The following is a 24,077-nucleotide window of genomic DNA, read 5'->3' on the forward strand; positions in this document are numbered from 1 at the left end:
CTTTGGGTAGGGTAGGAAGACACATTTTTTGGTCAGAAAGAGTAAAAGCTGACTTAAAGAGAACAACGTGTACCTGTGAACCCTTCTGCACACGTGCAACGGTAGCCATTCTTGCCATCAACACAGTGGGCTCCATTTAAACATGGACTGGAGCTACATTCATTTATGTCCTCCTCGCACAAGAGACCTTTGAACATGCAGGATTACAAGGCATGATCAAGACACAGTGACAGACTGTATGCTGCAGTGACTGGATGTAGACAACAGAACAAAACCACACCACAAGCATGACAAAGGTTACCGAGAGCAGGTGACAAAATTGCATGATTGACTGTACTACTGAAACACTCCAAAGATAATCTGTGTTATTTAGATGTTGGAATCAATATGCAAAGTCCACTGTGAATCTTTATAATGTTTAAAAACCCATCCAGCTACTGCTAATGTTGACAAATGTATAGTCATAAATACGAACGGTGGGGGAGACCATTTCTAATGGAAAACACAGCACCTTATTTTTGATCAAAATCAACCCCTCAGTAGTTTATTCCATACTTAGAAATCAGGTGCTGTTTTGGCCAGCTATTCGAGTGTGTTAGTGTCCCTGCAAATTTCAATACCTTCAATGTGCATGAGAAAGAATATAATCAAAAGTCCACTCACTTATTCCTAAGGCTACAGTAAAGGAACCGCATAAATGCTGTGTCTAGTCTCACAAGCACCTCCCCTGTTAGTATTTACTAATTCCCTAACCCTTATTCCTCTTTTCAGACCAGAAATGTCACAAAGGAGAAGGGTACATACACACACACACACAGACACACACACTCCCACACCCTGTCCTTGGATGCTTGCCCTTGTATTTCAAAACCTATTCACATATAGTAGAACCTTACTCTAAGCTATAGATCATATTGTTTTCCTGTTATAATTGGATGTGGAATGACACAGCATTTGAGCTTTGTGTTACTTACTTGGCACAGAAACCAAGCCTGTCTGAAGAAAAGCTATGAAGTGAAACAAATTACCTGAATAGCCTGGTTGGCAGTGGCAAACAAAGGTCCCAATGCCGTCTTTGCATATTCCATTGTTTTGACAAGGAGATGATTTACACTCATCAACTTGTGTTTCACATTTCAAGCCTAGAATGCAAAATAAAGGACTTAGAATTGGAAGCCAAAATTTAAAATTCTTCAGAAAAATGGATGCCATGACTATCTAATGTAGGAAAACATGATTAATTCCCTACATTAGCAGACATTCAGGTTTATCATCTTTTCATTAGGTTATGCTTTAACACAGACCTAAGACAAATGTTGCTAGAAAGGTGTGATGCACATTGGGCAACAGACTTCAGCTTCAGAGAGGGGCAATCAAAAATAACTTCTTGATAACAGCTGGATTATAAGATATCTCTTTGATTTGAAGCAACTGGGTAGCTAACACTGAAGACAAGTACAGGCTCTGTACAGGTAGAACTAGCTGTCAAGACTGCAAATTTCTAGCTTTTGTTAATCATAAATATTGCCAAGTGATAGGATTTTCACATCCACCAATTCCATTAAAAGAAATCCCATTCAAAACCTTTTCGGCAAAACACAACATAATTCAGCAAGGACATGAAGAAGTATCTATTTTTTATATATTCTAAACATGTGATGCATATTCCAATTAGTTAGGCTTATGCTGAAATGCTTTGCTCCTTAAAACGTCCTCATTTTAAGGGCATCATGAAGTAGTAGCTACTTCACCTGCTTCCCAGTTTTTTACCTGTATATCCAAGTGGGCATATGCAAATATATCCACTTCCTAATTGCTTGCATGTCCCATTATTGTGGCACGGTTCCAGGAAACACTCATGAAAGACCTGCCAAAGGCACAAATGATACACTTACAGCAAAGCTGGCACACAATACTCTAGTTTTAAACTGTATGCCCCACTAGTCACACTGGAAAGGTGGGATAAAAAGTCACCAGCTTTAGCTTCTAGCTCCTCCTCTGTATTCTCAGCATGCTAACCATTTGTGGGTTTTTTCCTACTGAAAAATACAGCAAATCTGAATATTATTTTAAAATTACATTTTACTTAATAAAATCTCAAAACTGTCTGAGCTATGATTCACAGTTTTTATTAAACTACATTTATATGCAAGTTCTCCACTTTGCATCCCTCTACATCAGCTATCGCTTCCTGCTACTGGCCATTAGGTGGCCTGGCAGGGAATTTAACCATGTGGCATTATTTCTCCTGTTCTTGCAAACCGAAATTCATCAAAGCCCTTAAGTTAATGGTCAACTAAAACCACAGGAGATTAATTTGTCTCCTGTCCCTGTGTTATATAATAGTTCAGGCCAAATTTGTCATGAGTCAACTTTGCTCCTTTTTACACAATTCCAAATTCCAATTCAATCAAAGCAGTCTTGTCAAGAGTTACAGACTAGAGGTGAGAGGCTGAGGGCAAGGAGGCATCTCCAGCAAGCACTGTCACTAGACCAACTTCACTTGTATTTCAGAGAGGGTACTCACAGCAGAGGGAGCTCTGCTTGTGTCCTCTCAAGTGTATCTGTGTTACAACATGTAAACTCAAGATTTTATGTCTGAGGCGTAGATGTCTGGTAGAATTTTCTGGAACTCAGCATATGGAAGTCCTCAGATGACTGAACACAGTCAATATACTTTTTCTACATTGATTGAACCTCTTCCATGTAGTTTACTTTTCTTTTACAAATGCAATAGGTATTTAATACATCAGGTGAAGGCTGTCAACAGCTGATGCCACTTCCTCTGTTCAACGAAATTGCTTCTATTATTACAAAGAGAGTTTGAGTGTTCCCCTCTTAACCATTGCTTTCATCTCTTCAGGAAGTAAAGTCAGCAAAAGAATTACAGTTAAAAAGGTCTTACTTGTTTACTGCTGCATGAAGTGCTTTTTCTTTCATTTGAGATAGCACTGGAAAATAACACTAAAATAACACTGTCCTTACCTGACTGCTGGCTTTATACTGCTTGCTGATATTTTCTGGGAAGGCTGGTACCATCATTATACTTTCCTCAGCTGCTGAAAAAGTAGAGCCAAAACCTAAAGAGTAAAGATATGAAAGCACTGTTAATAATGCTGTGAAACAAGGTCCCTATTCCATGGGGGCATTAAAACTGCATGTAAGTAATGTGCCTAAAGAAATGCTGAAAAAAGTGAATTTGATAAAAAGAAACTTTAGAGTACCCATTACAAAAATATGTAAGGACAAACATTTCTAAAACACATACATGTATGTACACAAAAAAATATTTTGTGTCTTTTTATATGCAGTTACAGGCATGCATATACGTATTAGTGTATATTTATATATATTTCTCTCTATAGTATATTTGTATAGTACACATAGGAAATGTACACACACACTGCTTATGTATACTCTGTTTATTGAGCCTTGGCATGCATCAGAGTTAGTCTTAAAGTCAGAAGCAACACCAGTAGGCAGAACCAGCTGAGAATTTCACTGCTTGAAAACAGAGTCCAGAGCGTAAGTTGGATGTTTTCTGTTAGGACTACTTCTGGCTATATGTTTTAGATGTTCCCCTTAATCACTTTATGCAGCAGAGATTATTTGGCTTACTTGAACAGTCGGTGATGGATCTGGCACCAATAATGGTTGTTGTTCCATAAAAGGGACAGGACAAGCAGTAGGACTTCCCCGGGTCTGGTTGATAGTAGTCTCTGGGACAAGGGTAGCAAGGTGTCAAACCTGTACGAGAGAACTCGCCTGCAAGACATGGTACTGCAAGAGGAAGGAAACCTTTTTGAGCGACCTGATCTCTTGCACATGCACTTTACTTCCCTCCACCTCTTTATTATCACTTTTTCTTCTCCTGTCATAGTGTCTTCTTAGACTTAAAAGGAACAAGATGAAATCTGCCAAGAATTTACAACTCTGGGAAATGTTAATTTAAAATCTTCTGTGAGAGGCTATGTTGTTCTCAAAGGATTATGGCAATATCTGGGAAGTATTTAATTCTACTACTTTTGCTGCTCTGGAGGCAGCTTTTAAATGGAACTTCCCTTTTGTCTTTCACACCTGTTTTTTTGTTATTGTTTGGTTGGGGTTTTTTAAAAATTTGTTTGTTTGTTTGTTTCAGTTGTTGGTTTTTTCCCCTTCAAGAAGAAATAAGGACAAAGACAAGACTTTTTTGCACCTTGAATCCTTACAGACTATTTCCCCGGGAGTTCTTCTGGCAAAGCTTGCCAAAGACAATTGAGGAGAACTGCTTTGAAAAAATTACTGAGCAAACTGTGTTAGAATTCAGAACTTTTGTATAGAAAACAAGGGAGAAATTATAGTGACAATTTCCTTTCTCTTCTGTAAGGAAAAATTTTCATTTAGGTACCCATCACATATCTCATTTTATTCCTTATTATATAAGAATCAGAAGGATTCTGATTCTTATATAAAAATAAGGAGGGGAATTGGTAACAGGAAATAACCTATCATTTTGATGGAAATATTCCTTGGTCTACACTTAACCAGAAGAGGAATTCAGTTTCAGGCAGATGAATTGGATAACATTAGCTGATATTTAAACAACAATTTACACATTTTAAATATTTAGTCTAAAAAAAATTCATTACCCTTTTTGTTACAAACCTCCACAAGCTGAGACATCCACTGCACCTCTTTTTACTGTTGATGTATTTTCTGGACAAGAGATGCAATTCCTGGATCCAAATGATGGCTGATATGTTCCAAGTGGACATGTTTCACACGTCTCAAGGCCATTAGGTGAATAAGTTCCCTGCTTGCACTGAGCTATAAGGCAAAAGAGTTCAGAAAGTTTGAGCAATGTCCAACAGGAAACAGGGCTTCTGATCTCTGAAAATAATGTTGAAATCACAATACACATCACAAGGAATTTTATTTCTGGAGCACACTCTACTCTGAAGGACTTAATGGGTACAAAGAGCAAAAAAAAAGACTGTTGTGATAGGGTACTGATAGTGCAATTATGAATTATTAACAAGTGAATTCTCTGTAATCAGCCTCACAGACTGCAACTCAGTTACTCATTGTAATCAACAAAACTAATGGCAATAAAGTCAATAAAAATTAAATCAAACTAGCTATTTCCTTTTCAGAAGAAGTCATGAACACATAGTGGTTCTGTGCTGTTCAATGCCTCAGCACCGTAGGGTAGGATGGAAAGTGGCTGGCAAGGATGACAACGGAATTATTTTAAGTGTATTAGTGTCTGAAAAATGCAATCACAGAAATGAAATACAGAAATGAAAGACAGAAATTAAACAAAGCATCAAAGGCCAACTCTTCTCAGAACCTCCGCCTGGGCATCCTGCATGGTAGAGCAGTGATGAAAACTTAGATATTTCCATATGCATTAAGGTGCAATTAGGACTGCTCCTTGTTTCACATGCTAGCTTCATTCCAGTACTTCCACCATGGGTCCAGAAGGATGTCACCAAGAATTCACAAGTGGCTGTCCCAATAAGACAGAAGTCCCTACCTTTGCACTCGGAGATGCTTCTAGAGTGTAGATACTCAGTATAGCTTCCAGATGGACAACTTTTGCATTCCAGCTGCCCTTCCTCATCTTGATAGGATCCCGTCCAGCAGCTTTCACAGGTAAGATGTTCCAGGGAGTAATAGGTACCCAAAGGGCAGTTGACTGTAATGTAATGTTGGAAACCTAAGTTTCCCTCAGAGTGAAAAATCATACATACCTCTCTTGCCCCTGGAGTTCCCATTTACTCAAAGTTTTTATGAAATGTGGCTCTGTTCCCCAGCAGGTGGGGAGATATCTGTCTGGAACACTGCAAAGATTTAATTATGCACAAGAAATGGAATCCAATATCCACCTTAGCTACACATCACTCACAGGACTACAAGGGTTAAAAGACTGCATATCAAGCACTGTTTTCTCTGTATGGCCAAGCAAGGATATGCCTGATTTCCCCCTGGGAGTGGAATCCTGGGTACAAAGCATCCCTTTTCCACAGGCCTTGGTTAGGAATATAAACATCCTTTGGAAGTCAAACTGTGCAAAGCATTTTTGCAGTTTATTGTTATGGGAGACCACAAACACTGGACTGTGTCAAATCATAACCCTCTGCAAACATCCTCTAAAAGCTTGTTTTGCAAAAGGATTTTAAATACACATAAGAAACAAGTTATCTGGCTTACCACACATTCTCCCTCTCAGCACAGAACCAGGCCTGCAGAAAAGAAAGGCTTTCTCGGTCTCCAGTGAGTTGGTGTCAGCTACAATGAGTTCAGATGCAAACTGAAAAGAATACATAGGTTCCTTATTGAGAGTTCTATTCAGCCTGTTTGTGATCATTTCCAGAGTTTTAAGGAGCCGTCTCTGGTTTTCCAGTTCCACTGTATCATTCCTTTCATCAGGCAGTGGCACGCTAGCTGGAATATAAACAGCAAACACAAAAAACACAAAAATTTTGCAGTCAGCACTTCCGGCATACTCTGGAACTTATCATGAGTGCAGTGCTAAAGCTTGTCAGTGGAAAGTGAAAAGGAGGCCATGTGCACAAAGCTCTCCATGACAATGAGGCTGTGATCTTTCCCTCAAGAAGAAAGTATGTGATGAAATGGGGCTATCAAATGTGTCCAGAGAACTGCCATCTGCATCTTCACCAGGCTTCTGTGAGCTAAAGAAGTTTTATTGAATCTCTCAGAGACACAATTTTTAAAAAGAAGGAAGCAGAAAAGTTTGGTGTTTTGACTTGTCTCACCTGTGATGTTAAATATTAACTTGATTTTTTGGTCAGTCATTGGAACATTCAGCTTATGCCTTTTGACCCGAGCAGGTGCTGCTTTTACAGAGGCAGAGAGATGCTTGGATAAATCTTCCCCTTGTACAGCATCAACAAAATCACCATAGGAATAATCCAGGTGGTTTGCTGTTCCCCAGCCAGCAGGTCCTGTGGGACATTAAGAAGAAAACAAAAAAGAAATCAACATCATGTGGAAAATAAGAACCTTCGCTTATTTCTAAAATACAACTCCAATATAATCTGTCTGAAGCTCTGGATGACATGCGTTGGCTTTGAATCTGTACAAGTGGCCACTGTACCTGAGTTTTTACTAACGAAAAATCTTACTCCTGACTGATACCTTAGAGGTCCTGAGTCTGGTGAAATTAGTCAAAGCTTTAAAGAACTAGTTATAATAGTCACATATTGCAATTCTTTCTCTTCATGCCTTGCATGAACCCTCACATGCACCCTCATCTGCCAACAACTTCTTCAACAATTCCATATTGCCTTTGATTCCACCTCTTGCCAACTTACAGACAGCATAGCCTATGCCATGTCTCCACTGCATCTTCTAACAACTCCTGAACAGTTCTAACATTGTCTGGCCTCTCAGAAAAGGCATCACCCTATTTGTGTATTACCCCCAGACTGGCATTTCTTGTTATACACAGTGAGTCAAATTCACCCTTCTCTAATGTCCTTCATCACTCTAACATGATTTCAATCAAAATATTTTCTGTACATAATCTACTTTTTCATGATTACTAAATCTAGAGGGATGTGGTCTATTTCATTGATCTAGATTATTTTTTAAAAGACATGAAGACAGAAAAAAAAAATCTGCCGATTATCTGTTAGCATCACAAATATTATGTTTTGTTTACAGTGGTAACTAGGACAAGTTAACTCCACAGTTTAATATTGTGTGTTTCACAACTAATTTTCTAAACTGCTGTCCCTTATGCCTTGAAGAGAGTTGTCTCCTGCTTCCACAGTGTAAAATTATGAGAAACTCCTGGAAAAACAACAACAAGGTTATTTTGGTAAGAGGTTGACATGAACCAGAAGAGAATAGGACACTAAATTCCATGTCTGTAAGTGTTTTTTCCACATGCCTTTACAGATTAGTTCCAGCTGTCATCAGCATTCATTCTTACCCTGATGACAACTGCAGACTGAATGTCCAGACCTGCATCATGTCTGAGCACAAACAAATGCTCTCAGAGTGAAGCATTACAAAAGGTGAGCATAAGCAGGAAGTTCTAAGTAACTCCACTACAAACCTGTGCAAGAGACACAGTCCTATAACAGATCCTGATGTGGATCTGCCAAAAAGCCTCCTGCTAAGGTAGGTAATGTAAGTTCTCCACTTTCAGCTTTTCTGCTCCCAGCACCCCTATGGGACTCAGAAAGGCCAAGAATAACAGCAGTACAACACGGTCACTAAGCCATTAAAAAATGGACTGAAAATGACAACATACTTACTTTGGCATGAACCAAAGTGGGAACAACCACTAGGATGGTTATGGCTTTCACTCTGATATTGCAACAGTCATGGTGCAAAATCTGCCTGTGCATGCAGGAAGTATTTTCACAGCAAATAAGCCAACTTAAGTGCATACAGCTTTACACAATGAGGATTCTGTGGAGATCTGAACTGGCATCACAGATGCTCCTCATCTTCTTAACAACTTCCAAATCTATTTATTGTAGCTTTTCAGTATTTTGGTTTGAAACTATGTTTTTAAGAAGTTCCTTTTTTCTAGGCTAACCAAGCAGGTTTCTAAGACTCTGTGTGTGTGTGCTTTTTTTCCCTCCCCACCATAAGGCATCCCAGGAAATTCTACTCCACATTATATAGGAAGCAGCATTGATACAAGATATCAAAAAGTTCCACAATATTTTTATAAAACCTTTTATGCAATTGCTTATTATCTTATGAGTACCACAGTTACTTAAAAAAAATTTAAAAATCTCACTAAAGACATTGTGGCAAGAATCATGCTGCTTTAAACCTGGATGGCTAAGAACCTATGGAATCAATAATTACCAATGGCAAATCCATTTTCGTAATCATAATTATATTCCAAGCAGTGTTTCTGTGTCTGATCTTCCAATCTGCAGTCAATATCATCAACATCATTACAGAATGATGGGACCTTTCAACATAAAGAAGAATAACTTTAAGAACATAAAAACACATAGCCCTCTCCCCTGACTTACAAAAACTTCTAATTACAATGCAAAGTACTGGTTCTGTCAGCGACACTAGATTTCCCCTTTCATGTCTCTTATAACCCTGACAAGGTCTGGTGGAAGACCATGTTTTATTGATACAGCTTGGAAATAAAGCAATTTACATAAGTACAATCTCTTCATTACAGGAGATCTTTTTTTTTTTTAAGAGAAGATGTCAATTCATTACTCATGCAATTAGCCACTCCTGCATGCCAAATCTAAGAATACAGAAATGAATTCAGGCATTTTTCTCCCTGCCAAAGAGGACTGGAGAACTCATATTTATAAAGCACCTGTGTTTTCTACAGCTATGTTACTTGTAATTCTGTCAGGTTTAAAACAATGCTGTCACTTTTTTCTAGCTTTCAAACCTTACTTCTTCAAATTCTTGGGAATAGTAATAAGCATATTCAAAACAGCCTTTCTAAATGTTTTTCAAGACTGTTGCATTTAAATGTAAATGCTTGGATAGATCACTACCCACTTTTTTCTTATCTTTTACTTGCCAATAGGAATGGTCCAAGCACTGGAACCTGGTAGCACCAGGGAAGGAAACAGAAATAAAACCAATCAAGATTTCTCTACTGGAAAGAACAAACCCAAATCAGGGCAAGTGAGTAACAGACATTTATGTCCAAGTGTTAGACATTGCCTGACATGTCACCTAACTTTTCAGCCACTTGACAAGTGTTACTGACATATGTTCCAAAGCTGCAGGAGTCTGGCCATTATCTGTATGTGCTAACAATGTTTTTTTTAGTTAGTAGACAACCTTTTATTAGAATATGGGCTGTGTTCTGCAAAAACACCTGTACATGCCCAGTTTTCTCTACTGGAAAAATGATGTCGCACTAGGCCTGGACATCCACTCCTGGGATCAGAACTCAACATTCTGCTGGTTCTGCTTCTCAGATGAGGAGAGATTTGTGGATTAACAGGGGAGATTGTGATATTGAAGTGGAGAGCAAGAGTCACAGCAGAGAAGAAAGACAGGGCCTGTTCAAATTCAGTATTGTGCAGTTCTTAATGATAAGAGTGAGAACTCAGAAGCTCATGAAACCTGACCAGATCACTGCTGCTGGATTTCAGTGCCTGGAGGTACACACCAAACATGGAATGTATCCATTTGTACACGTGCGTGTTAATTCGTTCTATTTGGTTATATATTATACATATCCTATACAAAATGCATTTATTTTATCACATCCAATTTTCAAAAACAGCACTGAGGGGACAATTGATTGGGGGTTTCAAAACTACACAGGTTCTCTTTGGAAGCCTACTGAAAATCTTGGATACTTGCATAAATTCTGTCCTGTACAAGTCCACATTGGACACCAAACTGAATTACATTAAAATGCCAGTGAACCATCTTTATTTTTAAAAATAGCTTGTTACCCTATGAAAAATCTCAGATTTAACTTAAAAGCTTCTGCTGTCAATTTCCTTCTAGAAAATTAGTTATTTGGAAAAAGTAACAATATTTTTCAAGAAGTATGCAAAGGGAAGGAGTATTTACTAACCTACCATTTTACCAAGTGCACTCTGAAATGCATCAGTAAAGCTGTTTAAAAGATTGTTGTCATCACATCGTGTTGCTTTGTAGAGCATTTCAAAGGATTTGAATCCATGATTTGCAAAACGATTTACTGAAAAATGTTGGAGAAATAAATTTTTATTGATCAGTGCAAGAGTTTCAGAACTAAAATCAAGACAATTTAGGCTAAAACTGAAATACAAGAAGGTAAGTGCAGTCTTTGAATCAGCAATCCAATCACTTACATCTCAGTCAATGATTTGACCCTTTGGCAGGCATGACATTTACTAGAAAAGTTAAAGGAAATTAAAACCCAGGTAACTTTTTTACTTCAGCTTTTTCTCAATGGAAGAAAACAATGAACTGTCAACTAAACTCCATGCTGACTTCTGAGAGGAACGCCATAAATATGAAAGTCTTATTATTAATGCTGCTAGACTAAATATAAAAATTCTTGTCCAGAAATTAAGCCAAGTTCTGAAGTGTCCAAGTTACCGATTTTGAATTGGCAGCTCTGAAACATAACTCTAGTTTGTTCATAGCTGAAACACTGATTTTTATTGCTGAAACCAATAAATTGACTCTGATGGAAGTGGATGCAACATGGTACCAAGACTGGCTTCAAATGTAGTTCTAATACATTTATAATAAAAATGTCACTAAATGTGCAAAATTCCACCACTGAAATTTTGCATGTGTCCCTCTCAAAGAGAACACATAAGCTCTTCTAAACTGGTGGTAATTAGATATGTAAGCACAACACACACTGTCAATTTCAATCAGTAAATTGCAAAGACTGTTGTATTCCTACTAAAAAGACACTGATAGTGTTTGTTAGTAAACTGTTTCAATTAACCTGTTTGTTTTGCCATCGTTGTTATTTTGTGACTCCTGGAATTGAAATTCACTGCTACTTTTGTGATTTAGACAGCTTCCGAAAAAACATATTTACAGACTTCCAAACATTATTTCACCATCTTTGCAACAATTCAGAGGCAGAGGACAGAGTATATTTGTTATATATATAAATAGAAGTCAGATTTTCTAAAATATTTTCAATTGCTTTCTCATTAAATTTAGTATTTCATGAGTTGCAAATCCATTCTAATAACATTAATACTTACAAGAGCAGCTAGGCCATTCTGGAGAATAAGGAGGTTTCCAGAGACCATCATCATATGCACAATAGTAGTTTTCACTTGTTCCTTCTGAAAAGCTGTAACCCTCTGCACAGTGCAATGTGCAATTAACTCCTGCTTCATCTGATGTGCATACAAAATCACCATTCACAGGCTCAAAGGAAACATCACAGGGAGAACCTATGAAAAGTACAAAGATTTATATATTGATTAATATGGTGAAATAAGTGACCCTGCATGAAAACAGCACTGATAGGATTTCCAAAAGTATCTAGTATTGACTCGATCTTGCCTCTGTTGAAGTTTGTGGATGCATTACTTGCTATATCCACAAAGTCAGGATCAGGCTACTGCTAAATAATTCTCAAATTCTGCTCTTGCAATCAGAAAACCAGAAACATGAAGACTTAAAAAAAATGTTATACATATGAAAAACTATTTACTAAAATAATTTAAACCATCAATCTAAGTTTTCACATAAACTTTATACAATGAATTCTAGCAAACTATATTACATCTTGAATTCTGAAATTAAACATTAAACATTCTGGACCCTCACAATAACAAATGAATTCATCAGAATCATCTTAGGATTCCCTCATGACCTCAGTTATGATTCATGTTTCAGGCCAGCTGTGAAGGAAGTTGTGAATGTCTGTAGATACTATGTCACAAACAGTGAACCACAAGAAGTCTGAGATGCTATAGACCTTGGTACAATGCCAGTTCTAAGCACGGGCTGGTTCTTGCTGAGATTTAGACCAAATCAGAGACTAGCACACTCATCTGCAACTTACCTTTCCTGAAAGCTATACCAAAATTCCTGTCTGCATGATTTTAAATTCTCTCTTCACTAACAGATATTTTTATACAGACGTCCAACTGAGACATAGAAAGTAGAAAGCAGATATAAAGTAGATTTTTCATTCTTAATATAATTTATGTGCCAAATGATTTTGTTGATTTTTAATGAGAAAGTGAACTATGGGGAAGAGATGTCTATGCAATAAACAAAATGCAGTAGTATATCTAAAGGTAAAGGCATATTCTAAAATCTAAAGAGTGTTTTATTATCTGCTGCAGTATTTGCATGTAATTAGAGAAAAATTGGCAGAAAATTCCTTTCAACTATACATTTGAAGCAAGATTCAAGTAACACCTATTAATACATTTAAATGGGTTTGCAAAAATGGTAAGTTTTACTGCTTAATGTATCATAATTTCAATGCTTTTATACCTAATTTGAATTTACAGTACCAAATTCACTGCTGTGCTGATTCAGTCGTAGATAATTTATTTGTTGGTACCGGCAAATATTTTGACTGCATTCAAGTTACCTCAATACAAAATGGGAATAACTAAATGAGGAGGTGGAGCAGTCTTGCATCCTTCATGATATTCAGTTAAAACAATGCCAGGTCTTGGCCAGAATTTGAAGACAACGCACCCTTGATGACAATGTGGATCTCGCATGTCCTGTTGTTGCCAGAAGGATCCACAGCTGTGTACTGGACTGTTGTCTCTCCTTTGGGGAAGAGATCTCTAGGTGCATGACTCCTAGTGATGGTCAGTGGACCACCTAGAAGAGTTAAAAGATAACCTAAAGCATCGGTAAGGAAAAGTGTTGCTCATACCCAACTCTGACAAATGGAAAAGGAAATGGCAGCAAATCTTCCAAATTATTTAAAAATAACTAAGTAAAAGGAACCTCAGCAAATCTCAAACTCCAAGGGATCAAGGGCAAACAGGAGCTCTCTAGCCTTCCACTGTCTCATGTATATTTTGGGGACCACTGTCTCACCTGAATTGTCTGAAAATTCTGGTTCTTCCCATGTCACTGGGTAGTCATTCTCTGCTGCTTGCATGGGTGGTGGAGATCTGCACCTGTCAACAACAGGAGGTTCTGCATCTGCAGAATTTGAAAGGATGGCATGACATTAGCTTGCAGAACTACTGCCAGACTCAAATAGCATCTCTAACCAGAACAGCAGCTTTAATTTCATATTGGAAGATACAACAAAGGTGCATACTTGGAAGTTGCTGCAATTGGAAGATGCTGAGTGAATGGATAAGAGTAATTATTCTACTGAATTAATGGTTTCTGCAGTGTTTGCCTTCTCTGGAGCAAACCCTGGACTACTTGCAGGACACCTGAATAACACAACTGTCTGACAGAAATACTTGAATAAGGATTTGCATCAGTGCAATATGTGTGAACTTTGGAAACTTTGTTGGAGTCTTTCAAGAATTAAATAGAGACTCATGATGAAGGCAATAACTGACAATGCAATAATGCATTTAATAAACCAGGGTGAGGAGAAATCTTAACAGTTAGAAAGAACAGCAGAATACAATGCACCCCAAACTGAACATTGCAAGCAGTGACTGCACGTATGCAAAGCCTTTATGGAGATGACAATATTCCTTGGCTTATAACTGCACACATGAAGGCCACAGTGACTCACAGTCTCTTTCTGCACAAATAAGAAGGCTTCAGCCATGATAGACAGCCTTCCCAGTGATTTTTACCCGCACTTACCAATAACCTTGACATTGAATGTGCATCTTGCTTCATTGCCTGACTTATCAGTTGCTGTGTAAGTAATGTCAACTTCTCCAATTGGGAGAAGAAATGGTGGTATGAAAGCTGGGGTAACATGAACAGAGACCTGTTACAGGAAAACACTAATTATTTAAAAGCCAAAGCTGATTACTAATCATAATATTCATGTTTTAAAAAGTGGACAGAATAGTATCCTTCAATGTCAAGCCTGTTCATTCTGAATGCAAAGAGCCCCTTAAAGTAATGAGGACACACTTTACAACAGAGTGCTCTACGCCCCTTCTTAAATCTGCCTTCCTTACGGCAACATGGATTTCCCTAGTCAGGATCTTGACCCTGACCTGGTGCAGATTACAGCACTGTGCATTAAGAAAATTCCATACTGACCCTTGTTTGTCAAATGGGACTGAAGGCACACTATGTCAGCTCAGAACCTGTTTGGTCTGCTGACAATTCTCCAGCTGCAAGGGCAGCAGACCTGGGAGAGGAGTAGAGCAGACAGTGGTGGGCCATAAATACTTACATGTCCAGTTTTAATTTATGTACCTGCATGAGTCAATAGCCCACAGATGCTTCAGTATGGCACTTGGCTTCTACAGTTCATTGAACGACCCTGTGACAGCAGAGCTGTAGTACCTGACCATAGCTATGCCACAGAAAATGTCTGAACTTAAATCTCTTTTACTGAGATAGCTCAGTTTCCTAGTGAAAAAAAACCTCCCGCATTAAAAGCTCACACAGACTTGCTGCTCTTCTGCTGACTCCTGATAAAGCATTCAGTTGGTGTAACTTGATCATGCCTGAACCTGTAGGGAATGTTGCTCTTAATGAAACAGCTCTGGAGCAAGCTTTCCTGGTAGCTCAATTTCCAGGCACCCTGACAGGCATAGCAGCCAATGGCCACATTTCTGAACCCTGCACAGGAAAATCAGATTTCTCTTTCGCACCCAGGAAGCTGAAATTGGTTTTTACTTATCACAGTGTGTACTTGTTAGCCCCTTAGATTAATGAACTGGTTTACTTCCTTCTGAGATGAGTTTATTAAACTTCTTCACATTCTAAGTGCTCATTTTTAAGGCAACTGTCTTCATATTATAAACAAGAGCACATTCTTTCTTTTGACCACATAAATTAACCATATAAGGTTTTATGCACTGATACTCCATGCAGTGTTCTGTGACTGTATAAATCTAATAGAGACAGAAAATGCTGAATTCTCAAGATACAAACTTTCTGGGAGATTTTTCTTCTACTTCTGCTTATCAGAAGAAAGAAATTCTAGTGGATCATAAAATTAATTGAAATCAGACAGATTGCCTCCAGTTAAACAGATACAGATTTTGACTTGCCTCTTCACCAGAGTTATCCTTAGCTGTTGGTACCTGCCAGCTGATATTAGCAGAGTTATGATGTTCCAGAGTCACAGTCTCAATATTGTCTGGGCAGTGAATCTGAGGCGCTTCAATATCTAAACCAGAAAAAGACAATCTGGTTTTATATGTAGCATTACATAAGTAAAAGCTTATAATCACTCTTTTTTGTACTGCCTAGAATAGAAATGTAAGCATTTTTGTAAAATTTATGTCTCTACCCATTTGTAATTCTTTCCTAGAGATTCACACATGCATAGTAAATTCTCCTGTGGAAAGGACAGAATTCTGCTGTATTTTTGTTTATCGCTGACTACAACGCTATTCTGGTTTCTACATAGAACTAAACCCCAAATAATAAATAAGAATAAATTTGTTTCTTTTATTATCCATCCCTTCCTTCTCCATCCATTTCCTTTCCCTGCCCAGACACAGGACACATACAGATGAAAACACTTGTTTCTGATAGTCAGCAACTAAAAAAAACCTGAAAGTAGTTGTCTCATGATATAGATACTATAAACAAGACAATAGTGACTCAAATTCTCTGGAGCATGCTGTGGAACTGACTTAAAAGTGACAGTGTCAAGAATCCAGACAGCAGTTGCTGGAAATGTTCCTTAATAAACTTCTGTTACAAGGTATTATGTGGGGCAAATGGAGTCTTGTGACATGTGACAATGCCAGATGGTTCCAGAGGACTGGTGGTACGATATGGATAACACCACCACCAACATTTACACCTCAAGTTTCTCTGACAAACTTGAAGTACTTCTTCAGTTCCTTGGCACAGGCCCCCCCAAAACATTTGTGGTCAGGTTATTTTATTGCTGTAGTGCTTGATAAATGGTCTCTAGAATCATAAGACAGGGATACATTTGGCTCTGAACTCATCTATGCCCAAGAGGCTTTAAAACAACTCAGAACTGATATAACTTATATTTTTATTATGAAATAGTTCCAGTAAAAACATAACTTGGGCAATTAAATTACATAATTAAGGAGGCAAAGCAATAAATACGTGGGATTTTGCCTTCCTTTGAACTCATTCAAATGAAAATTTCATTAGAAATGCACTCTTATAAATAACTACCACTTATGGTTCACACTCCCTTGACCACAGCCTTCAGGCTGGGGCAAATTCCAGTTGAAAGTGAAATTCTCTAAAAAGGGTAATAATAAATAAGTCAGAAAGAAAATGGCTCTTTTGAACTGGCCAAATATGTTGGCAGCAAAACAGAGAAAGACAATAACAAGAATGAAAGCAACTGAAATACAACTGTTCATTTTTATTCAAGAAGAATAAGCTTCATAGTTTCTCAGTGCCTCCTACATTAGGGGTTTATGCACTGGTAGTACCTAAAAGCTTGAACCCAAGCCATGCTGTTTTATCTTGATCTAAACACTTCAGCTTGTCCTGGGATCCCACCAAATATTAAAAACTGTGGTTTGGCCCAGGTTTACACAAGAGATTCAGACAAACAATGTGGTAATCACAAAATGGGAAGCAGTATGTTTAAAGAGAGAGAGAAAATCTTCCTGGCCTGTACAGAGGAAAAAAAGCTTCAGTTTCTGTAGCGACCCGGCATGACAACTGGCGTGACTGTTTTCTGTGCTGTTCCAGCACCCAGGGGCTGGCCAGGGCCCCAGTTTGGGGGGAAAGAAATAATTCTCAGAGCACAATAGTTCACAAAGAGGTGAAGAGCACATTCCCAGAGAAACTCCTGTTTTTATCCTACTATAATCCAAAGCCAGACCCTTTCCAGTTCCATTATGACTGTGTGTTAGGGAATAAATAACCTAGCACTTCTAGAAGAGGGGGGTAAATATGGCAGAACCATACTGAAATGCATGCCACCTTCTGCCCAGCTTTACACTCTGTGTCAGCCACTGCACTTGGTGTTAATGAATTCTGGTCTTAACTCTTGTGCATTGTTGCTTAGGGTATGTCAACAGCAGTAGCCACTCAAAGACAACTAAAATGAACTTTTCTCTATAGTCTATCAGCCAGGCCTTACACAGCCTTTACAGGGTTTACATAAACTTGTGCTAAAACACAAGTTTATTTTACTATTACTTTATTAGAAGTGTGGGTTCCACTTTGAATATCTTCAAGCTATGAGCATTCACCTTCACTTCAAAATTTCAAATTTACCTCAGGCAGCTTCCTAATAAATGAGAGATGGAGCCCAGGAGAGAAACTTGATGATGAACACTACAAGATCACACTCAAGGGATCTCTGAACTCCACATTTTTATTACAAACTACAAGTAAATCTGACAGGCAAGCTGTAAAGATACAGGCAATACTTCTTACACACTGTGCAAGTTGTGCTTTCCCCACTCCAAGCCTGTTCTCACTCAGTTATTTGCTGTGCGCTTCCCTTCAATTCTGCACTCATGTATACACAGACATGATTTTGTGCTCTACCTTTACACAGAGCCTCCTGGATGTTTGCACTCCATCTCCCAAATGAAATGCACCTTATTTCTTCTCTAGCTCCAGACAAGATGAATCCCTGGGGACAGCTCAGCTGGCACACAGTCCCAGAAATGGCAGGCTCCAGCCCACATCTGGGAGGGAGAACTGTCACACCTGCTGGTTTCTGGAGGATGGGACAACGCTTTTCTGCAAGACAGCAGCAGAACATGACTTTTAACTGCCATACACAAAGTACACATTCAGAAAACCTGCAAATAACTTCATATGGAAAATTAGTGGGAACAAAAAGTACACAGTCTTTTCAAGAGTCTGTAGGGGTATGAGTGCACCAAAACATTACAAGCTGATGAAACTTTGCTACTTGATTTTCAGTTATGACTGAATTAAACAGCAGCCAGTTTATCAGTTCTTCTATTTCTTGCTCATGCTCTTCACTGAAACTGAAACATGATAATTTTCATGCAGATCCACTATCTCTTACTCTATAGATTTGCCTTTTTAAAAATTTCTTCTTCTTTTCCTCACAACTTCATCTTTCATGGTTGCTTTGCAGTTGCATTTCTTTGCTTCTATGAAAACTAGACTGTAGCAGGAGAGAGGGCATTGAAGAGGACCTGTAGCTTTCTACAGCTTCTATACTCCATCTTGAAATAAGAAAGGGAGAAGAAGAAGGATATTCTTCCATGAACTCTTTATAGGTTAGGGACATGACACATGATTTTGCTTACTGCATTCCAAACCAAATTAAATTGGACTTGGTCTTGTCTGCGTTCAAAACAGCTGGAAAGACTCAGGGTGATCATAGGAAGCAGCTGAGCTCTGTAAAATCAGGGAGGGTTGATGGTTGCTTAAAGGTTTTACAGGAAGTTTTGAACTACTCCATTAATAAGGTTCACTACAAATCCTGAAGACAGTTTGCATCAAGGCAAAAACCATGATGTATTTAAACAGGTTCACAAAAGCTTTGTTTCATTCTTAAGCTGTTGTTTTTAGGAATGTTATTTTTACTTCAACTATGGAGACATTAACAAAGGGGCAAAAAGGGATTATCTCATGAATGCAGTTTGCACACTCTCTGTACTGTTTCTTACAATAGTTAATAGGCAAGAAAAATGCTCCCTTATTCAGAGCCAATGAGAAGACCTGTAACTCTTTATAACTTGTCAGTGTAGAAATCAGACAGGCCTTTCCACCAAGAGAACACAAAAACCAACCCAACTCAGCTACACAGAGGGCAAGTTCTACTGAGCTTGTAGCAATGGTTTAATGACACAAAAGTGATTCACATTCAAAATACTTCACATTCCTTTTCTCTCCTCTCCTTTCCCAAAACACATAGCAAGTAACTGAAAACTGGTTTTTATGCATGAAAAAAATTTAAAGATTCTAAGCATTCTGTGTATTTTCTGAAATTTAAACCCTCAATGCTGAAATGCTTAAAAGCCCAAGCAATTAACAACTGCACTTCATTTCAATAGGATGCACAGGGCACAAACACTTCCAACTCATTTTTATAGCTCAGGGGGACACTGCTGGCTCTGCAAGGTGGAACAACTCCATCAGGGAAAAAACCCCAAACCCTAAGTTTTGGCTGCTCACAACATGAAGGTAACTGACAAATAGCAAAAAGATAACAAATTTTAAAACCAGTATTTGTAGAGGGAAGCTAAAAGCATTAAAATGTATATTACTCTGGGAACAAGTAGAGAAACTGAAACATGTAAGCATGAAAAGCAGAGAAAGTTGCAGCTCTCAGGGAAGTAAAAACAGCTGGGCCTCTTGCTTGAAATACATCCAGCTATAGTAGAAAAATCCAACTACAGCACAATCCTAAAATGTCTGACAAAAATCAGAATAAAATTTGGTATATCTAGCAAAAGGGAATTTCTTTTAAGTAAGACAGGTTTTTACCAGGAAAAGCAACTGCAATAGTGTTGTTTAGATTTTTTATCTGTGCTGAACTCCAGAATTTGATCAAAAAGTCTGATCCAAAAGTCTGGAATTCATTAAGGGTAGAGGGATTTCCATGACATTAGTCATATTAGTAGGGAATTAATAGAGGAGTATTTCTAAGGAGACGCAAGAACCTGCTTTCACCTGCAAGCACCTGTGATGAAACATAACACTGTATCGTAATTTTCAACATCAAAAGGAACTTGGTAAATAAGAAGATTACAAAGCATATCATGCCTCCTTCCTTCAATCCTTTGCCAAGATTGCTGCAGGAAGTAAAACTGGCCAGCTGCAATTAGGAGTGTGAGTTAGCAATTCTTCCAACGCTAGATGGCATCAACACCCTGGATGTCGTTTGTATTTTTACTTCACTAAACCTTGAACAAAGAAAGGAGAGAAGCATCTTGCAAAATTTATTTATTTAAAAGTGATTGATATTAAACTTTTGCCAATGAGCAGGAAACAAAAGAACATGACTATGGAGCTTTCCCAGTTTTGTTTTTTTTCTCCTAAATGACGAAGCTTCCCTTTTTTAGCAGATATCTTGTTTGTCAGACACCTATAAAATACATGTAGCCTCCTCAGAAGTAGCTAATTGTTAACAATATCTTTAATGAAAAAGACAAAAATTTTAAACTTGTGTAATAGCCAAACTTGTACTACCTTCCAGTCTCTTAGAAAGAGATGCATGACAATAGACCTCACAGAACTGACTGTAAACAATCCAGGAAATGTTATGTTTTGTGTCAGCATCAGTTTTGGTTACACATGGCTCTGGTACAGTCTCAGTGAGCTAACTTGCAAATATGGCAAACTTTGCACTGATGAGCAATCAAACCCAAAATACAGATAATCAGCTAGAAGGATACCCTGAGTCCAAGAAATCTGTTTCAAGGTAACAGACTGAAGAAAACTCCATTTCAGTTTTCTAACAGAAGGATATGAAATTAATAAATTATCAATTGCAAATGCCCAAATACAGCAGGACTTCCAGTACCTTTTATATAGCAGACTGTAAATAATAGTTAGGAGCTATTTGGACTAAAAATTAACAGACAATACTTCCATGACAATGATGATATTCAGAAAATGGGTACAAAGGGTAGCTTCAACCTTCAAGAGGAGTATACAATATCAGTGTTCTGATTTACATTTCTCCCTGAATTAAACTCCACACATGAATATTAAACCAGAATTTCAGCAAGCTTGTTCTAAACACCAGTCACAAGAAGCAGCAGAGATGCTTCCTAGCTAACACTCTTTCCTTTCTGACAATCAAAGGTAACTTTCTCACTAAATTTTTCAGACTCAGCAAAAAAGATATTGCCACGGGTAATCCAGGAATGGAGGCAATATTGCATGGTGTGAAGAAATCTTCTGATAGAAAGTAGAGCTGGATTTTATTAATCAAAATGCTAAGCTAGGAAGGATGAATTCAACTGATGAATATAGTTAATCTTCTAATTATAATATCCCAACTGGATTTCAGGGTCCCTTCCTTTTGAAGTTAATTGAAGTTTTTCCACTGATTTTAACAGAAGAAAGATTAGGATCTCTTAGCAAACTGTCTTGTTAAATTATTTCTTGTGGATTATTTCCATAATTTCAGAGAATGTACTTACAGTTAGAAATTTATGCTTGTCTCACACAGGTCCACATTTTTAAGACTGCAATAAAACAGTAAAGAAATAGCCAGAGGTTCAAGTGAAGTCACCCTACTGGCACTGCATTTACTGGATCCAGGTGACATATACTTCACCCTAACTTTAGTCAGCACTGGATCAACTTTTGTATTGGTGGACTTCAGACTTTCCCCCCCGCCGCTTCAGTCTATGCTTAGAAGTGTTTCAACTGCATTTCATCATCTTCCTTTCCAAAGTTAATTCAATACCTGTCACTAGTCCTAAACAGATTTGGAATATAATACAGACCTACATATCCCTGCACAGCTGGTGAGACCTCTGAATCCTGATTCAGAGGTGCTTGGCTCCTAATTTGTGTAAACTCTTGTTTCCTTGCTGTGAGTCCAGCACAAGTGACAACTACTGCACCTTTAGTCAGCACTCACAGTGCCTGGATAACATAAGCTAGTCCTTGTCTGCATATCAACTTTTGTTTTATGATGATAACTCAAACTGCTGGTTGATCATATTTAATCCCTAGACCTACTGCTTCTATGTTTCTTGCAACACACTGTGTGACAGTGTCTGACACTAACGAGATCCAACAGCCTTTCAGTAATCAGCAGTCACACTGTATTTAAATTATAATCTCTCCACTTTCTCCATTTACAAATTCCTTTGCCCTTCCCCAGCTTCTAAGATGTGCATAAAACATCCATTTACAAATTCTCATTTATGTCTTAGCTTCACCAGTTATTAAAATATGAAGAATTTCTCACCTATGATAACATGTCAGAAAAGGCTGCACTCTAACACAGAGTTAGATCAGATACCTACCCACACACTTTGGCTCCTTTGAATCCCACTGAGAGGTTCCCTGGCAGGTGAGTTTGCTGTTTCCTTCAATTTCATAGCCCTCATTGCAGATCACAAAACATACTGTCTTGTAGGAAATATCAGCTGTTGAACAGTTAATGTGTCCATTTTGAGGAGACCGAAGTCTGGGACATGTTCGAACTGCAAAGGGGAAAAAAACACCAGTTCACTCTCAGAACTGAGTATCAGTGGAGTTACACTACTTTGCCCAGTTTTCAGAGGTAGGAGAGATACTGTGTTGTACATTAGTTACAGTAGTTTGTATGAATTTAGGGAATAGAGCTAGTACAGAGTAGATTTTTTCAAAGGCTTGATACCTTCCTCTTCCTAAAACATAGAATGTATGAGGTTGGGCACACACTTCCAAGCCCACCTAAGTATTGACATAAGTTCAAACTAACAGACTAACTGTGCATCTGGTACACAGTGTGCAGCCTGAGATGGTAATGCCTATTGGCCTCCAACACAGGGCAACTGCAGGCAAATGGCACCCTGTGAAAAAGTGTGTGCTCTTGGGAGTTTCTAGTCTCCAACAACGTCTGAGATACTTTTGGGGGATTTCGAACTGGCAGGCTGGTATGGGCTGAGTACACACCAGGGAACAGGCTAAGAGCTTATGAACAGGTTAGATGACAGTGTCCCAGTATTCAGGAATTTTCTCAGGCACTCTGGTCTATATTCATAGAATATAGTCATGTGAAGGCCTCAGCAAATCAGAAGAGAAGATGTTCAACATGCTGGAGGAGACAGAGAGAGAAGGAAGGAATACAAGCTGTTTATATGGCTTGTATAGCAGGTCCATAAGAGATGAAAAGGAACAAATCAGGTTATCGCTGATACAAAAGGGACCCTTTCAGGTGTCAGGCATGGAGACAGTCCTGGCTCTGCTCAGCTCAGAGCCTTTTTCCCTGTAATGTCTTGCAAACACTGAAAGCAGTGTGATTCCAAGGAGAATGCAGTCCTGTGCAGGATGTGTATGCAGAAAAGGAAGCAGGGAAGTGAAGAGTGATTGTCTTATGGTTTTACTACTGAATCCTGATGCTCCAATATAGCACAAAGCTGCTCTGTAATTAAGATTGATCCCAGAAGATCTGAATGATCGTAGTAAGAAAAATGTAGCAATGGTATGACCTGGGTTTATGTTCTTTGTTTCAATGTCATAACCCAAGACTCTACAGTAGGACCTATTTCCTCTGTACTGTCTTTTCAGTGCAGTTCCTTTTCAGCTAAGAGGTCATGCTCCAGGATTTGTGTCTTTGATCCCCTCCAGACAAAACTCTGAAATACATATGCACTACCTGGCCTTTGGGTCCCTCAAGGAGCTAAGCTCTGCACACCTGCTGTCTGGAGATGAGCATGTGATGATGATGATGATGATGATACACCAATAACCAGCTACTGGCTTTCCAACATGAGTGGAAAACTCTGATCAAAACCTGACCTCAGCTGAAGTTGGCAGATACAGTCCAGTATGTTCAAAAGAGGGATAAAAACAAGTAAGGGCAAATGGTGTGATGCCCAAAAATATAACCAAGACTGCAGTTCCCTAAATTC

General features: G+C 38.4%; 1 protein-coding gene across 1 annotated transcript in view; it reads right to left on the reverse strand.

The window, feature by feature from the left end:
• Positions 1-24,077, reverse strand: part of SVEP1 (sushi, von Willebrand factor type A, EGF and pentraxin domain containing 1) — a 115,211-nt gene that overhangs the window by 50,935 nt on the left and 40,199 nt on the right. Inside the window, exons 6-23 of the mRNA XM_066568820.1 lie at positions 22,485-22,664; positions 18,061-18,258; positions 15,609-15,727; positions 14,236-14,365; positions 13,498-13,605; positions 13,144-13,275; positions 11,682-11,876; positions 10,548-10,669; positions 8,833-8,941; positions 6,759-6,947; positions 6,193-6,426; positions 5,516-5,677; positions 4,645-4,806; positions 3,619-3,780; positions 2,986-3,080; positions 1,771-1,867; positions 1,029-1,142; positions 74-187 (exon numbers count right to left, since the gene is read on the reverse strand). Coding sequence (XP_066424917.1) covers positions 74-187; positions 1,029-1,142; positions 1,771-1,867; positions 2,986-3,080; positions 3,619-3,780; positions 4,645-4,806; positions 5,516-5,677; positions 6,193-6,426; positions 6,759-6,947; positions 8,833-8,941; positions 10,548-10,669; positions 11,682-11,876; positions 13,144-13,275; positions 13,498-13,605; positions 14,236-14,365; positions 15,609-15,727; positions 18,061-18,258; positions 22,485-22,664 — 2,622 coding nt within the window. The remainder of the gene's footprint in view (positions 1-73; positions 188-1,028; positions 1,143-1,770; positions 1,868-2,985; positions 3,081-3,618; positions 3,781-4,644; positions 4,807-5,515; positions 5,678-6,192; positions 6,427-6,758; positions 6,948-8,832; positions 8,942-10,547; positions 10,670-11,681; positions 11,877-13,143; positions 13,276-13,497; positions 13,606-14,235; positions 14,366-15,608; positions 15,728-18,060; positions 18,259-22,484; positions 22,665-24,077) is intronic.

Source organism: Molothrus aeneus, chromosome Z, assembly GCF_037042795.1.
Source record: "Molothrus aeneus isolate 106 chromosome Z, BPBGC_Maene_1.0, whole genome shotgun sequence".
In the NCBI taxonomy this organism is placed as follows: Eukaryota; Metazoa; Chordata; class Aves; order Passeriformes; family Icteridae; genus Molothrus; species Molothrus aeneus.